This window comes from Bos grunniens, chromosome 1 (genome assembly GCF_055505025.1).
Source record: "Bos grunniens cultivar Pamir isolate PY7600 chromosome 1, Bosgru_T2T1.0, whole genome shotgun sequence".
In the NCBI taxonomy this organism is placed as follows: domain Eukaryota; kingdom Metazoa; phylum Chordata; class Mammalia; order Artiodactyla; family Bovidae; genus Bos; species Bos grunniens.
This window is the reverse complement of record NC_141165.1, coordinates 80,008,744-80,022,482: the sequence shown is the minus strand read 5'-3', so window position 1 is coordinate 80,022,482 and position 13,739 is coordinate 80,008,744. Positions and strand designations below refer to the sequence as shown.

Here is a 13,739-nt window from a genome sequence, read left to right as displayed (position 1 = left end):
CCTGGAGTGCTGCAATTTATGGGGTCGCAAAGGGTCGGACAAGACTGAGCGACTGAACTGAACTGAGCGAGAATAAGTTCCTGGTCAATAGATGTAAAGGAGTGTTGTTTCTATTTCTCCTTTAGTTAAAGTTGCTTGAAAATATTAACCAAGAAAAGGAGCACTGTGGCTTCACTTCTCTGTATGGTCTCCCCATGTACAGAGTAGTTCCTTTCTCTCATCTGGTCCTTAACATAACTGGGGTCTGAACTTCCCATCATGACTCCAGGACACCTCAGACCATCTAAGCCCAAACAGAGACCTGAAGTTGTTAAATAAGGAAGTCACTACTCAGCTGGGTGTGGGTGAGATGAGATAACCTGTGTCAATTTCAGGAGCCATGAAAAGGATCACAGAAAGAAAGAGAGATGTATGGAGGAGGGAGCCAGAAGATTTGGAGTCTGGCAACCCACTCCAGTATTCTTGCCTGGAGAATTCCATGGATGGAGGAACCTCGTGGGCCACAGTCCATCGGGTCGCAAAGAGTCGGACACGACTGAGCGATTTCATTTCACTTTTCATTTCATTTCAGTAATTAGTCTAGTGATCATTGGTTAGGAAGCCTTGACAAGTCACTTGCCTTCTCTTCGCTGTGAAAACAACTTCTGGTCATAAGTGAAAATAATAATAATAATAATGATATTGCTCTCAGAGTGTGTGGTTAGAGCACCAGGTGTGACCATGGCAGTCGCTTTGAAGTCTGGTCGTTGAGCAGGGGAGAGGGACCCACACCCTGGCTCTTGTTTTCCAGATCACTATATGCAGGTGCTGGTTTGTCAGCATGAATGTGTGAGAGAACTTGCCACACGCCCCGGCCGCCTCTCGCCAATCGAGAACTTTCTTCCCCTGCACTATGACTACCTACAGTTTGCCTACTATCGAGGTAAAGCATGGATTATCTGTGAAGACCTTGAGGGAGGGGTGTGGCTTACCATAGCAGACATTGAATTGTTGTGAGTTAGCCCTCTGCCTTCCTCAGTTGTAATCAAGAGATAGGAGTGGGTGCATTTTCTCTGTCACCTCATGTCGCTGCAGCTCAGAACAAGAGCAGAAGGTGAAATTGCAAGTGCACGAATGTTGTGACAATGCCCTGAAAGTTATACTGCATTGATATTTTATATGACTTTTAAATTTAATTTTAAAAATAATATACTCACAGGCTTAAAAGACTAAATATTTAAAAGCTTCTCTATTTCTTTTCCCCACAACCTAATTTCATGTCCTACAATGCACAGTTTCTTATTTACTCTTCCAAAATTTTATACAGAAACATCACACACACACATACACACAAGCCCAGTCTCTGACTTATGTTTTCCTCTTATAAATAGAAGATAATGCATTATTTATACTTGTCCTTACATTCCCTGGTGGCTCAGATAGTAAAGCGTCTACCCGCAATGTGGGAGACCTGGGTTCGATCCCTGGGTTGGGAAGCTCCCCTGGAGAAGGAAATGGCAACCCACTCCAGTACTCTTGCCTAGAAAATTCCATGGATGGAGGAGCCTGGTGGGCTACAGTCCATGGGGTCACAAAGAGTCGGACACGACTGAGCGACTTCACAACAACTCAACAACTACATTGTTTTCTTCACTTAACAATACATATCAGATATTTTTTGGTAGACTGGACTTATGAAATTCCCTTTTGCTTGATTAAAAATGGTCAAGTTTTGGCAGTTTTATTTGGTTCAATCTAGTTGTTTCAATACATAAAGAATTTCATTATTAATTTTTCATATTTATATCTGGTTATCATCATAGTATAATTTATTTCATGTGTCACCTTACTGATGAGCATTATTTTGTTTGTAATATTTTACTCTTACAATCAGTGATCAAATAAATGTTGTATGTATGTCATTTACATTTGCACATAAACATGTATAGAATAAATTTCCAAAAGTACAGTTGCTGCATCAAACTGTTTATTCGTTTGTAACTTTGACAGATGTTGCTGATTTTTCCTCCACATGGAGTACCTTTTTCATTGCTCAGCAACAAAATATATTATCAAATTTTTAGATAGTCCCAAATCTTATATTAGGTGAAAACTGATATCTCCGTAAAGTTTTAATTTCCATTTATCCTATTGAGAAATAGAGAGAAAGTGAATACCTTATGTATAAAAGTGATTACTAGAATTTGGATTGCTGAAGTTGGTCTTAGATATCATGTTTTCAAATTCAGTACAGAAATCAAAATTAACTCCAAAATTTCTGCTCATGATTAAATAATATAAATTGCCAACAAACATTTTTAGGTATAGGCGTTTGATAATTTGTTGAAGACATCAAGCAGCATAGCAGACCAAAATTAGTACTTTTGGAATATCTGAAATCCCATCCTTCCTCTTATCTGAAGCTGTTTTTGCAACTTCACAGTATCTTCCCTCTTTTAAGTTTTATTGTATCTTGGAGTACAGTTGATTACAATGTTGTGTTAGTTTCAGGTGTACAGCAAAGTGTCTCAATTATGCGTATACACATATCTGTTCTTTTTCAGAGTGTTTTCCCATATAGGTTATTACAGAATGTTGGGTAGAATTCCCTGTGCTGTGCAATAGGTAGCACCTTCCCTGTTTTGATCATTTAATGCTGACTTTCATAGACATGTTGACATGTCTCTTAAAAATTTTGTATAAAAGTCTAGGCTGACTCTAATGCCCCAACTCCTGGGTTTTTCAGTCGGCGAATATATAAAAGCCCTGGAGTGTGCCAAGGCCTATCTTCTACTGCATCCGGATGACGAGGATGTCCTCGACAATGTGGATTACTATGAGAGTCTACTGGGTGACAGCGCTGACCCAGCATCTATCGAGGCCAGAGAGGTGAGACCCATGTCTGAGAAGAAACTCTTTATCCTGCTGGGTGCTCTGGGAAGAGCTGGCAAAAATATAACACTTCTCTTAAAGATAGCTAACAACGGAGTAAAGGTTCTAGGATTCTATTCTTTCTAACTTTAAATATTAGTCATAAAAGCCTATATTTCACACACATGCTAGCTTGTCAAAATCTGTGGAAATAGAGATACTTTATGAAGCTTTGGTATTTTTTAACTCATTTTTTTACTGTCTGAAGAAAAATATTTCCACTTGAACATTCAGTCGCTCAGTCATATCTGACTCTTTGTGACCCCATGGACTGCCCCAGGCCTCCAGGACGCCAGGCCTCCCTGTCCATCACCAACTTCCGGAGTTTATTCAAACTCATGTCCATTGAGTCAGTGATGCCATCCAACCATCTCATCCTCTGTCATCCCCTTCTCCTCCCACCTTCAATCTTTCCCAGTACCAGGGTCTTTTCAAATGAGTCAGTTCTTCGCAGCAGGTGGCCAAACTATTGAAGTTTCAGCTTCAACATCACTCCTTCCAATGAACATTCTGGGCTGATTTCCTTTAGGATGGACTGGTTGGATTTCCTTGCAGTCCAAGGGACTCTCAAGAGTCTTCTCCAACACCACAGTTCAAAAGCATCAATTCCTCAGCGCTCAGCTTTCTTTATAGTCCAACTCTCACACCCATACATGACTACTGGAAAAACCAAAGACTTGACTAGAGGGACCTTTGTTGACAAAGTAATGTCTCTGTTTTGAACATTAATCATACCTGAAGTGTTATTTAAACTTACATTTAACCTTTAACTGTTATTTGAATATACGTTTTCTTTCCTTTTTTCTATAGGATTTGGCGATGTTTGTGAAGCGACATAAACTGGAATCAGAACTAATAAAATCAGCTGCAGAGGGTCTGGGATTTTCATACACTGAACCAGTAAGAGCAAAGAGGAGAGAGGAACAGTTATTTAAAAGAACTATTCAGAGTACTTCTTACTTATAATTTTACTCCCCAGATGCATTTGTTGATGATTCTAACCCCCAACTTGGTGATAAAAAAAACTGGGAGCAGGGGGTGTTTACTCTGTATATGTGATGAACTTTTAAGAAACTTTAATTAGATTTCCATGTCACTGAGCACTTAAGTCAAAGCAAATATATTTGCATGGGAAAGAAGTGTTTTATACATGATATGTTTGCCTCAGGATTGTTTTATTTCCTAACTTCTGTACATTTTGTATTTTCTCTTAAACATTGTAAAAATTAAAAAGACTTTGAAAGAACAAAATCAAACACAATTGTACTACCCATCATACTGGTCTTTCTCCAGTTGCCCATGTTGCATTTTAAATATTAGTCATAGGAATATATTCCTTTTGTAGAACTAATGCCACAGTATAGACAGATTTCTGTTCTGGTCTTCAAATAGCATAAGCAATTTCTATATCATTACACCTTTCAAAATTATTTTTAGTTACACCTATTGTTGGTGTTGGGCTTTCCTAGTGGCTCTGTGGTAAAGAATCTACCTACGAAGGCAGGAGACACAAGTTTGATCCCTGGGTCAGGAAGATCATCCCTGGAGAAGGGAATGGCAGCCCACTCCAATATTCTTGCCTGGAAATTCCATGGACAGAAAAGCCTGACAGGCTACGTCCATGAAGTTGCAAAGAGTCAGACACAACTTAGCAACTAAACAACAACAATTGATGTAAAATAAAGAAATTAATTATTTTCCTTTTGCTAAACAGTTGGTTTGCCTTTTTTCTTGTCAAAGTGAGTGCATTAAGTATTTTTGTTCTATTGAACTATGTATCTATAGAATAAATTCCCAGAAGTGGGATAACTCTGCCAACAAAAGATATGAGAAGGTTTAAAGTTTTGAGATTGTTTTTCTAAGAGAGTTTTCTGCTACCTTTATTATTCTTAGAAATACATAAAGTTTTATAGTATAGTTTACCCTGAACATCTCAGCAATGAGAAATAACATCTTAAAATTGTTCACATTCCTAATATATTATGTACAAAATAGTGCATCACTAGTTTTAATTTATGTTCCTTTGATGATCAGCAAAAATCAATTTTCACAAATTATTGATTATTTTCCCTTTTGTTTGAACTACCTGGACATGTATTTTTTTCAGTTATCTGTTGGTTATTATACAAGTAATTTATATATTTACATGTTAATACTTACTATTTAAAAAGCACTATTTGTAATATATCCTATATATAATACATTTTTTTATCTCTTTTTGTTTATATTTTTATTGGCACATTTTTAGAATTAAGATGATTTTAATGTACATTTCTAATATGTTTATCTCCAGTCTTACTTGCTATTTGTGAAAATTATGTTATCCCAAATGACCCTAGGAAAAAAATCACCTACTTTATGATCCTATACAGATGATTAACCAAACTAAATTTTTTTGTTTCTTTTATTTATAAAAGGGGTAGGAGTTATACTTAATGATTTTATAAGTGTCTTCCTGCCACCAAATTCTAAATAATTTTCTTTGACAAAAAGGTGGATTCCTAGGCTAATTCCATGCTATTTATTTTTTAAATCCATTTGTCTTTGCCAAAATTGCATCAACCTTAGCCTTTCCTTTCATTAAACTTTTAAAATAAATAAGTATATTATAGCTTTATATAATATGCAAGTTTTCTAATATTTTAGGTCTTTTGAGTGTTTTACTTTATCTTATTTCTGTACATGGAATTTTAGTGACAAAACTACCAAGTTTTTTTTTTTTTTAATTTAAAACAGAATTATTGGATTCGTTATGGAGGAAGACAAGATGAGAATAGGTAAGTTCTCCATATAGAATGTTTATTTTTAAAGAGACGGAACACTTAGAATTATATTTATCGTAAAGAACTTTGGCTCTAGGGAATAGGCAACAGGACATAATTGAGAGAGCTTTGAACTGGGAATTAGGAATTCTGCATTCTGGCCTCAGCTCTTCCTCTTATTTCTGAGGGACCTTAAATAATTTATCTTCCTCTCTGAGTCTCTGGGCTTTTCTGGTGCCTCAGTGGTAAATAATCTGCTTGCTAATACAAGAGACTCAGGTTAGATCCCTGGGTCGGGAAGCTTCCCTGGAGAAGGGAATGGCTACCTACTCCAGTATTCTTGCCTGAGAAATCCCATGGACAGGGGAGTCTGATGGGCTACAGTCCATGCAGTTGCAAAAGAGTTAGATATGACTTGCGACTAAACAAACAAAAAACAAAATTGGGTCTCCTGTTTTTTCTTGTGTGAATGGATTGAATCAGGTAATCTCTGATAGCTAAACATTCTATGACTCTAAATCAGAGAAAGTTGGATGCTATTTTTGATTTATTAATAGGAAAGAAAGCAACAAAATTAACTTTTTAATGAAGAATTTTCTCACTGCATTTATTTGAAAACATCACACTTAAAAAGTTTTCCTGCAAGCTAAAATATTAAGTGTCATGCACTCAATCAGAAATGAATAAATGCATTTTTAAAAAATGATAGATGTCAAAAATTTACATATTCCAAGAAGTTCAAGGACTCATAGAACGTTGGACTGATAGCTACATGTTTGATTTTGTCAACTGAAAGAAAAAATGCAATCTGAAACCTGAAAGTTATGTTTTATTTAGCAAATTTTCTGAAGACTGCAAGCCCAGGATACAGACTTTAAGATTGTTCTGAGGGACTACTCCAAAGAGCTAAGGGAGGAACCAGGATGTATAGGAGTTTTGTTACAAAAACCAGGTAGTCAGAACATCAAAAAACTACTGTTAAAGAAAAACATCTCAAGTTAATTTAGCATTTTCCTTTGTATGGAAAGATGGACATGCCTGAGCTCATTGAAATCATTCCTTTGATATGCACTCAGCTATCTTAAGACTTCCCTGGTGACTCAGATGGTAAAGAATCTGCCTGCTAGTGCAGGAAACACAAGAGAAGCAGGTTCAACCCCTACGTCAGGAAGATCCCCTAGAATAGGAAATGGCAACCCACTCCAATATTCTTGCCTGGAAAATGGACAAAGGAGCCTGGTGGGCTATTTAGTCCATGGAGTCACAGAGAGTCAAGAGTCAGCATACACATTCTTAATCCACAAGATCATGAGGTCCAGACTATTATCAAAATCAAAAAACTGAGGCCCTGACAGGGCAAAGGACTCGGACTCAGTGTCTCAGCACAAAGGACTGACTGGCAGATCCAGATCTTCTTATTCAAAATCTTATGGTCTTCCTCTAAGATTCAAGAGCTCAACCCTTGTTATTCAGTCGCCAAGCCGTGTCCAACTCTCTATGACCACGTGAACTACAACACGCCAGGCTCAACCCCCGGGTAGCCTCAAATTTTTTCAAGATATCCAAGAATGCGATATATGTATTTAGATTTGCTCAGTTTGTATATATTGAAAGGGCAACATGCTATCATGAGTGTGTTTACAAAGTTTGACACAGAATTGTGTCTTCTTTCTTGGAAAATTCAAGACCCACTACACTCAAACATGATTTATGTCAGTTTGATCATTGTTCATTGATCATCATTGTTCATGATCATTTCAGTTTGATCACATGCTATCATGAGTGTGTTTACAAAGTTTGACACAGAATTGAGTCTTCTTTCTTGGAAAATTCAAGACCCACTACACTCAAACATGATTTATGTCAGTTTGATCATTGTTCTATGTTCAAGACAAAGAACACACACAGTGCTCCTAGCATTATAAACATGTACATGATCATTTTTTTCCTGCTGTGTTGGTTTTCAAAATCTAATGTCAAGGAGTTATATTATGGATATAAGGAATATAAAGGTTGCGAAAAAGATTTAGAGAAGTAAAATAGAGCACATTCTTTGGGGAAATAGAGAAGAGCTTCATGGAAGCAATGACATCTAATTTGATCTTGAAAGATGGGGACTTATGTATGATCTAAATGTACAATATGAAGTTATAGACTACTTGGGTAAGATATCCTTTGCCTTTTAACAATTTTATTCAATAGGATATTGCTATTTCAACTTTTTTTAATTTTAAATTTATTTTTTAATTACAAGATAAGTGCTTTACAGAATTGTGTTGATTTCTGCCAAATATCAACAACATTTTTTTTTTTTTTTTAATGGGCAGGGTCCCTTCAGGAGTGAATGTGGAGGCGGCAGAAGTTCATGGATTGTCAATGGGGAAAAAGTCATTGCCCAAGATAGACCGAGACCTAAGAGAGGGTAAGTATTGTTGACTAGGCCGGTTCTTACCCAGAATAGGGCAGAATACATTTTCACTGAAAAATGAAGAATAGGACTAAACTGCTCCAGTTCATAAAATTCTGAAAGCAAATTGTAGCAAGAATGTCTCAGGTGTGTATATTATTACCTTTGATTTTCACCAAAAGGGCTTCCAAACTCACTCACAGGAGTCCTGTGAGTTAGGCAGGGACTGTATGATTGTACAGTCCTTAGTTGAGTACCCCAGGCTTGCAGAGGTTACCTGTCTTGCCTCTCTCACATGGCAGGTGAGTGCTAAACTCACAGAATAGACTGTGTATTGGAAGGAACTTGAAGAGACACGTCACAGAGATATTGGATTAGTTAACCTAAAATCCTCAAGGCATATATCTGATCAGGGCTTTGATAAATCAGTAGAATTTAGATTGGATTGACAGAAGTGTGGAGGGAGCCATTCAAGTGGATACAACAAATGCCACAAAGGCATTGAGAAGGAAAGAACAGGATATTAGATGTCTACCTGCATAATTTCAAAATGAATGGAGACATAGGTGGAGTGTTGCCAAAAGTAGTTTTTTTAAATAGAGCTAAACATTTTTGTTATCATAAATTATTGGCAAGTGTATTACAAACCACAGTAGCAATCCTTTACAATTTTTACTACCTCTATATGTTTCCCAATTTTCCCAGAAAATTTACATACAATTCATTTTAATACTGGTGGCATCTCCTGTGAGACAAGTGTCCCCCACTTCACAGGCAAGAAAACTGAGGGTCACAGAGACTTACTCACCCATTCAAAGCCCCAGAGCTCGTATTAGCATGAGGAGGATTTTGAATCCAAATCTCACTTTCTTCTCTTCATCTGATGATGGAACATAGAAATGTCTAGATATCCAAAATGTATCCCCCATTGATTAAATCACTGCAAGATAAGAAGTTTTCAAAAACCTGCATGGAGAAGAAGTACAGTCCTCCTTTCCCTAACAAATGAGCTGTCAGCACATTTCCTCTAGCTGACTTGAAAACATCTGGCTCTGTGCACCTCTCACATTTCCCAGCCCTTTTCCTTCCTCAGCTTCCAAGTCACTTTGAGGCAGTAAACAGGATAATATGCTCATCTAATCTGACCTGGACCTCAGTTTGTGGCCACCAAGCCCAGGCTGTTTTACAAGTGCCAGGGAGCTTCATGGTCAGCCAGAGTTCATGCTGCTTATTAAGCCGAGAAATCACCCAGGAAGTGCATGCCAGTAAGCTGGGCACTTGGCTGTAAAAGTCAGGGAAACTTTAGGACAGTCGCCAAATTTCATAGCATTTTCTCCCCCCCCTGTGCCTGGCTACCAGGGGATCTGATGTCCAGAAACTGACTAGGAAAGCTAGTGGGAAGAGTAGAACAGAAGACTACACAGGATGGAGCAAGGTCATGAATGACTGGGTTATCAAATTCTATCATTTCTGCAGTTGAATGAGCTAATCTTAGGATCTTAGAATGTTCTCTGGGAAGCTACTTGAAAGCCTTCTGTGCAGTCACTGGAGATCAAAATAAGGTCTAAATTAAGTACACTGGTAGACAGAGGTTAAGTTCCCAACCAGAAAACACTTTCAACATCAGTCTGGCTGAAAGCGTGTGTCAGGGAAGCACAAAAGAATACATGCTTCCAGAGTAGAATATATTTCACCTTTTCTCATCTTCCACAAAAATATTGTCATCTACTCCCGTTATCTAACAGTATTTAATAGTATTCATATTGGATGACTGCCAGGCATTTAGATGGGAGTGACTCAGGGCTACTGCATCCCAGAGTGACTCCAGTCGGTGGAATATGCATGTCATCTTATTAAAAACATCTGTCACTTATCCATTCTTTTTTCAACCACCAGTTTTCCAAAAACCCCGCTTGATAATAATCCCTGAGTCAGTGGGGGTATAGTAGAAATAACTTTGACCTTGGAATCAGGAAGCTTATCTTAGTCTGATGTTCTCCAGAGTAACTGGTAACTGGAGACTCATTCTGTCTGAGCTTTGTGATCCTCACATGTAACAGAAAAATAGCAACTCTTTGGAGAGGATGAACATGAAAGTCTTTTGTAAACTGTGAGGGACTGTGCTCATATAGGAGCTTGGTAGCACACTCCTGTTGTTACTTGTATGACCTTGTTGTATTATGATAAAAGAGATCTTCTTGCTATGTCACGGGCAGTGAACACAAAGGAGCATTTTCTTAGATGATTCTTCTTTATTGCAATGAGAGAGCCAGAGCCAGGCACATACTTTATGAATGAGAGAAGAATTAAGTTGTTCAACTAACTTTCCTTGGGCTGTGGTTAAGAGTTGGCTGAACCCATCAAATCAGATCCCAGGAACCACAACTTATTGGACTACATTTTTATTTTTATTTTAATGTTTTTCTCTGTCTAGTGTGCTACTAGTCATTCATAGGCTGGTAGAATTTTTTCTACCATGTGCATTTTTGAATGGCAGGATTTATTTTTCCTTTTATATTTTTTTTCTTTCGAGCAGTAGGTAGGTTTTTGATTGTCTTTTGTCAAATGTATATGTGGGAAACCTCTGTAGGAAACTCTGTGCTTAGTGGTGATTGTGATAGCTACATGAAAGGCAGATTTCTAGTGTAGATTCTGCCTGAGCCTGTTGGAGCTTAGGTATTTTAGACTCCATGTTACACTTTGTCCCTTAACTTGATCTTTGTTATGTTACTTATGGCATGGTTGGGGAAATTTTGCAATATCTCAGTAGCCCTCTTTTATTTTTTATTTTTAACTGACTTTTAAAAATTTATGTATTGGTGTACAGTTGGTGCTAAATGTTCTGTTAGTTTCTGCTGTGCAATGAAGTGAATCAGCTATATGTGTGTATACATATACATCTCCCCTTCCTCTTGGGCCTCCCGCATGCCCCTCATCTCACTCGTCTAGGTCATCACAGAGCACCGAGCTGAGTTCCATGTGCTAAACAGCAACTTCCCACTTGCTATCTGTTTTACATATAGTAGTGTGTGTAATGTCAATTCCAGTCCTCCAGTTCATCCCTCCACTCCCCCACCATATCCACGCATCTATTCTCTACATCTGCCTCTCTATTCCCGCCCTGAAAAGAGCTTGAACTATAAGCCTACTTTTAAAAATACCCCAGTATGTCATGTGCTTATTTAGAGAGAGATCTCATTCAGAGCTTAACACAATATACCAGGCATATTTTACCAATTCAGTCATCATCATCATCATCATCACAGAAAATACTTATACAGAACATGGTAGGCATTTTTCTTAATGTCTTAGTTTTAGGTAACTTTTGAAGTCATGCTCTAAAATAAGCTAAATAAATTTAAAGTAATATACTCTCAATATTGAAAATGAGAAAAACAGCAAAGTACAAACCAACCTGTTCCACTAAACCCTTGGTCTGTCTTCCATTTCTATTTGAATTTTATACTAGGAAATTATTTCCAGTGAATCTACAAGTAGCTTGTCTTTTTTGTTAAAGGAACCTCTTTCTCTATATCTCTGAATGGAAATGGAATATATAGTTTGCTTTTTAATATTTGAGGAACTGCCTATAAACCTTAACTATATGGATTACAGCAACCTTTCTCAAGTGAACTGTGTTTTTTGTTAGGAAGTCCATTCCAATCTGTGAAAAAAAAAAAAATGCACAAAGTTATGTGTGTGCATGTTAAGTCACTTCAGTTGTGTCCGACTCTTTGGAACCCCATGGAGTATAGCCCTCCAGGCTCCTCTGTCCATGGGATTCTCCAGGCAAGAATCCTGGAGTGGGTTGCCATGCTCTTCTCCAAGCATTAAGGTAGCAGCTTTTAACAGCATACCTTTACTATCTCGGTCTCTGACAGCAGGACTCTGGGGTTAGCCTAGCTGGGTCCATTCTTCAGAATCTGTCACAAGGTTTCATCAAGTGTTGATCAGGACTGACATCTCTTCTAAAGCTGAAGAACTATCTTCTTCCAAGTTCAATAGCAGAATCCGGTTCCTAAAGACTATTGGACTGTGGTTCTCAGTTTCTGGCAGACTGTTGGCCGAAGGATGCCCTCAATTCCTTGCCATGTGAGTCTGTCCAATACAGCAACTTATTTCATCAGAGTGTATTCTGAGAAGGTGACAGGTTAAGTCAACCAGAAGATAGGAGTTGCAATTTTATGTAACCAATCAAAGAAGTGACATCCCATCACATTTGCCATATTCTTAGTTAGAAGCAAACTCCAGGCCCCACCTACACTTGAGAGAAGCAAAGTACACAAACCTATGAGTACCAGTAGGCAGTGATAATTAGGGGCCAACCTAGAGTCTCTTTGCCATAGAAAGGAAGCGGGGACAGGAAGGAAGGGAAGGAGCAAGGGAGGTAGGGAGGAAAGAGGAAGACACAAAGGAGGAGAGGAAGAAAGGGTGGACATTACACTTATTTTACGGTGAGAACTGCTGCATATTATATTGATGCTTAGCATGTTTATAATGGCTGTTCACATATTTAAAGTTCTAAGATATCCTCTTAAATGTTGTTTAACCCACTACTTCCCAAACATATATGATCAAGAAACTCTTTTTTTCATTAAAAACTTCTCTGTAGTATAAAGTTTGAGAAATATTGAATTTGAAAAATTGACTTTGTATGTATATTTTCTATTTATCCAAAAGATTGTTACTAAAACTGGGAGCTTGTGGGTATATTGATATTTTCCTGGCTCCCAAGAAATTCTATATTTATAAATTTTGCTGGCCAGTTAGAAAAATGAAGAGGGGCAACTGGTGGATCATCTGAATAACCACTTCTAGCCAAGGATGCCATGAGATTTCATACCTCAGTGGGTATGGATGCAGTTACTGTCACATTGGCATCTGTTAATAACACTTCAGTGGTCAAAGACTAATAAGAAATGAAGTAGGACAAACTTATGAATAATGTATTAGGACCAGATGAAGGCCAAAATTCCTCATGGTCCAGTAAGATTCCATAGTAGTTTCAACAGAGAAAACTTGTAGTAGGATGAGTCATTACACACCAAAAGCACTCTGAGGAATGCCAGCTCAGAAGAACCTGGGCCAGACTGCTCAGTAGAATATTCATGTGGAACATCGCCTTTTAGTTTCCACAAAATAACATTAGCCATTTTATTAACACTGTTGATTTGAATTTAGCTGGTTTTATGGTCCTGCTTGTATCGAATCTTGTATATTGGTTTGGATATGATAGTTATATGAGGCTGTAAAAATAAATACTGTACTCATATTTTTATGACTGCAAATCTGAAAGTAAAATCACAGTGCAAATAATTTGTCAGCAGAGATAACCATACATTACTGAAGACTGAGAAACACTGACTCATTATTTTAATATTCCATTAATCATGGGCTGTAGTGACTCTTTTATCCCAACTGGACTAGTAACATTCAGTGCTGTTCCCTAGTTTGACCAATCTAATTTAAAGTCAGAGGGTAGACATCATTTCAATTGTCTCTTTCTTGTTTGAAACAACTGTGGGACCCCCACCCACCCCCCGTGTCCTCCATGGTAAGCTGCTGCTGTTGATAGACATCAGGTCTTTTAGGAGTATTATAAAGAAGAGAAAAACAAGTTCTGCTTTTCTGTTCGGTTTTCTGGTTCAAGATGGTTGTTC

General features: G+C 37.7%; 1 protein-coding gene across 2 annotated transcripts in view; it reads left to right on the top strand.

Annotated features, from left to right (window-relative positions):
* The window catches only part of P3H2 (prolyl 3-hydroxylase 2), a 177,834-nt gene that overhangs the window by 142,925 nt on the left and 21,170 nt on the right, over positions 1-13,739 (top strand). For both annotated transcript variants that reach the window (XM_086319406.1, XM_086319412.1), the window contains exons 4-8: positions 791-922; positions 2,726-2,868; positions 3,721-3,810; positions 5,647-5,687; positions 8,000-8,094. In XM_086319406.1, coding sequence (XP_086175532.1) covers positions 791-922; positions 2,726-2,868; positions 3,721-3,810; positions 5,647-5,687; positions 8,000-8,094 — 501 coding nt within the window. The remainder of the gene's footprint in view (positions 1-790; positions 923-2,725; positions 2,869-3,720; positions 3,811-5,646; positions 5,688-7,999; positions 8,095-13,739) is intronic.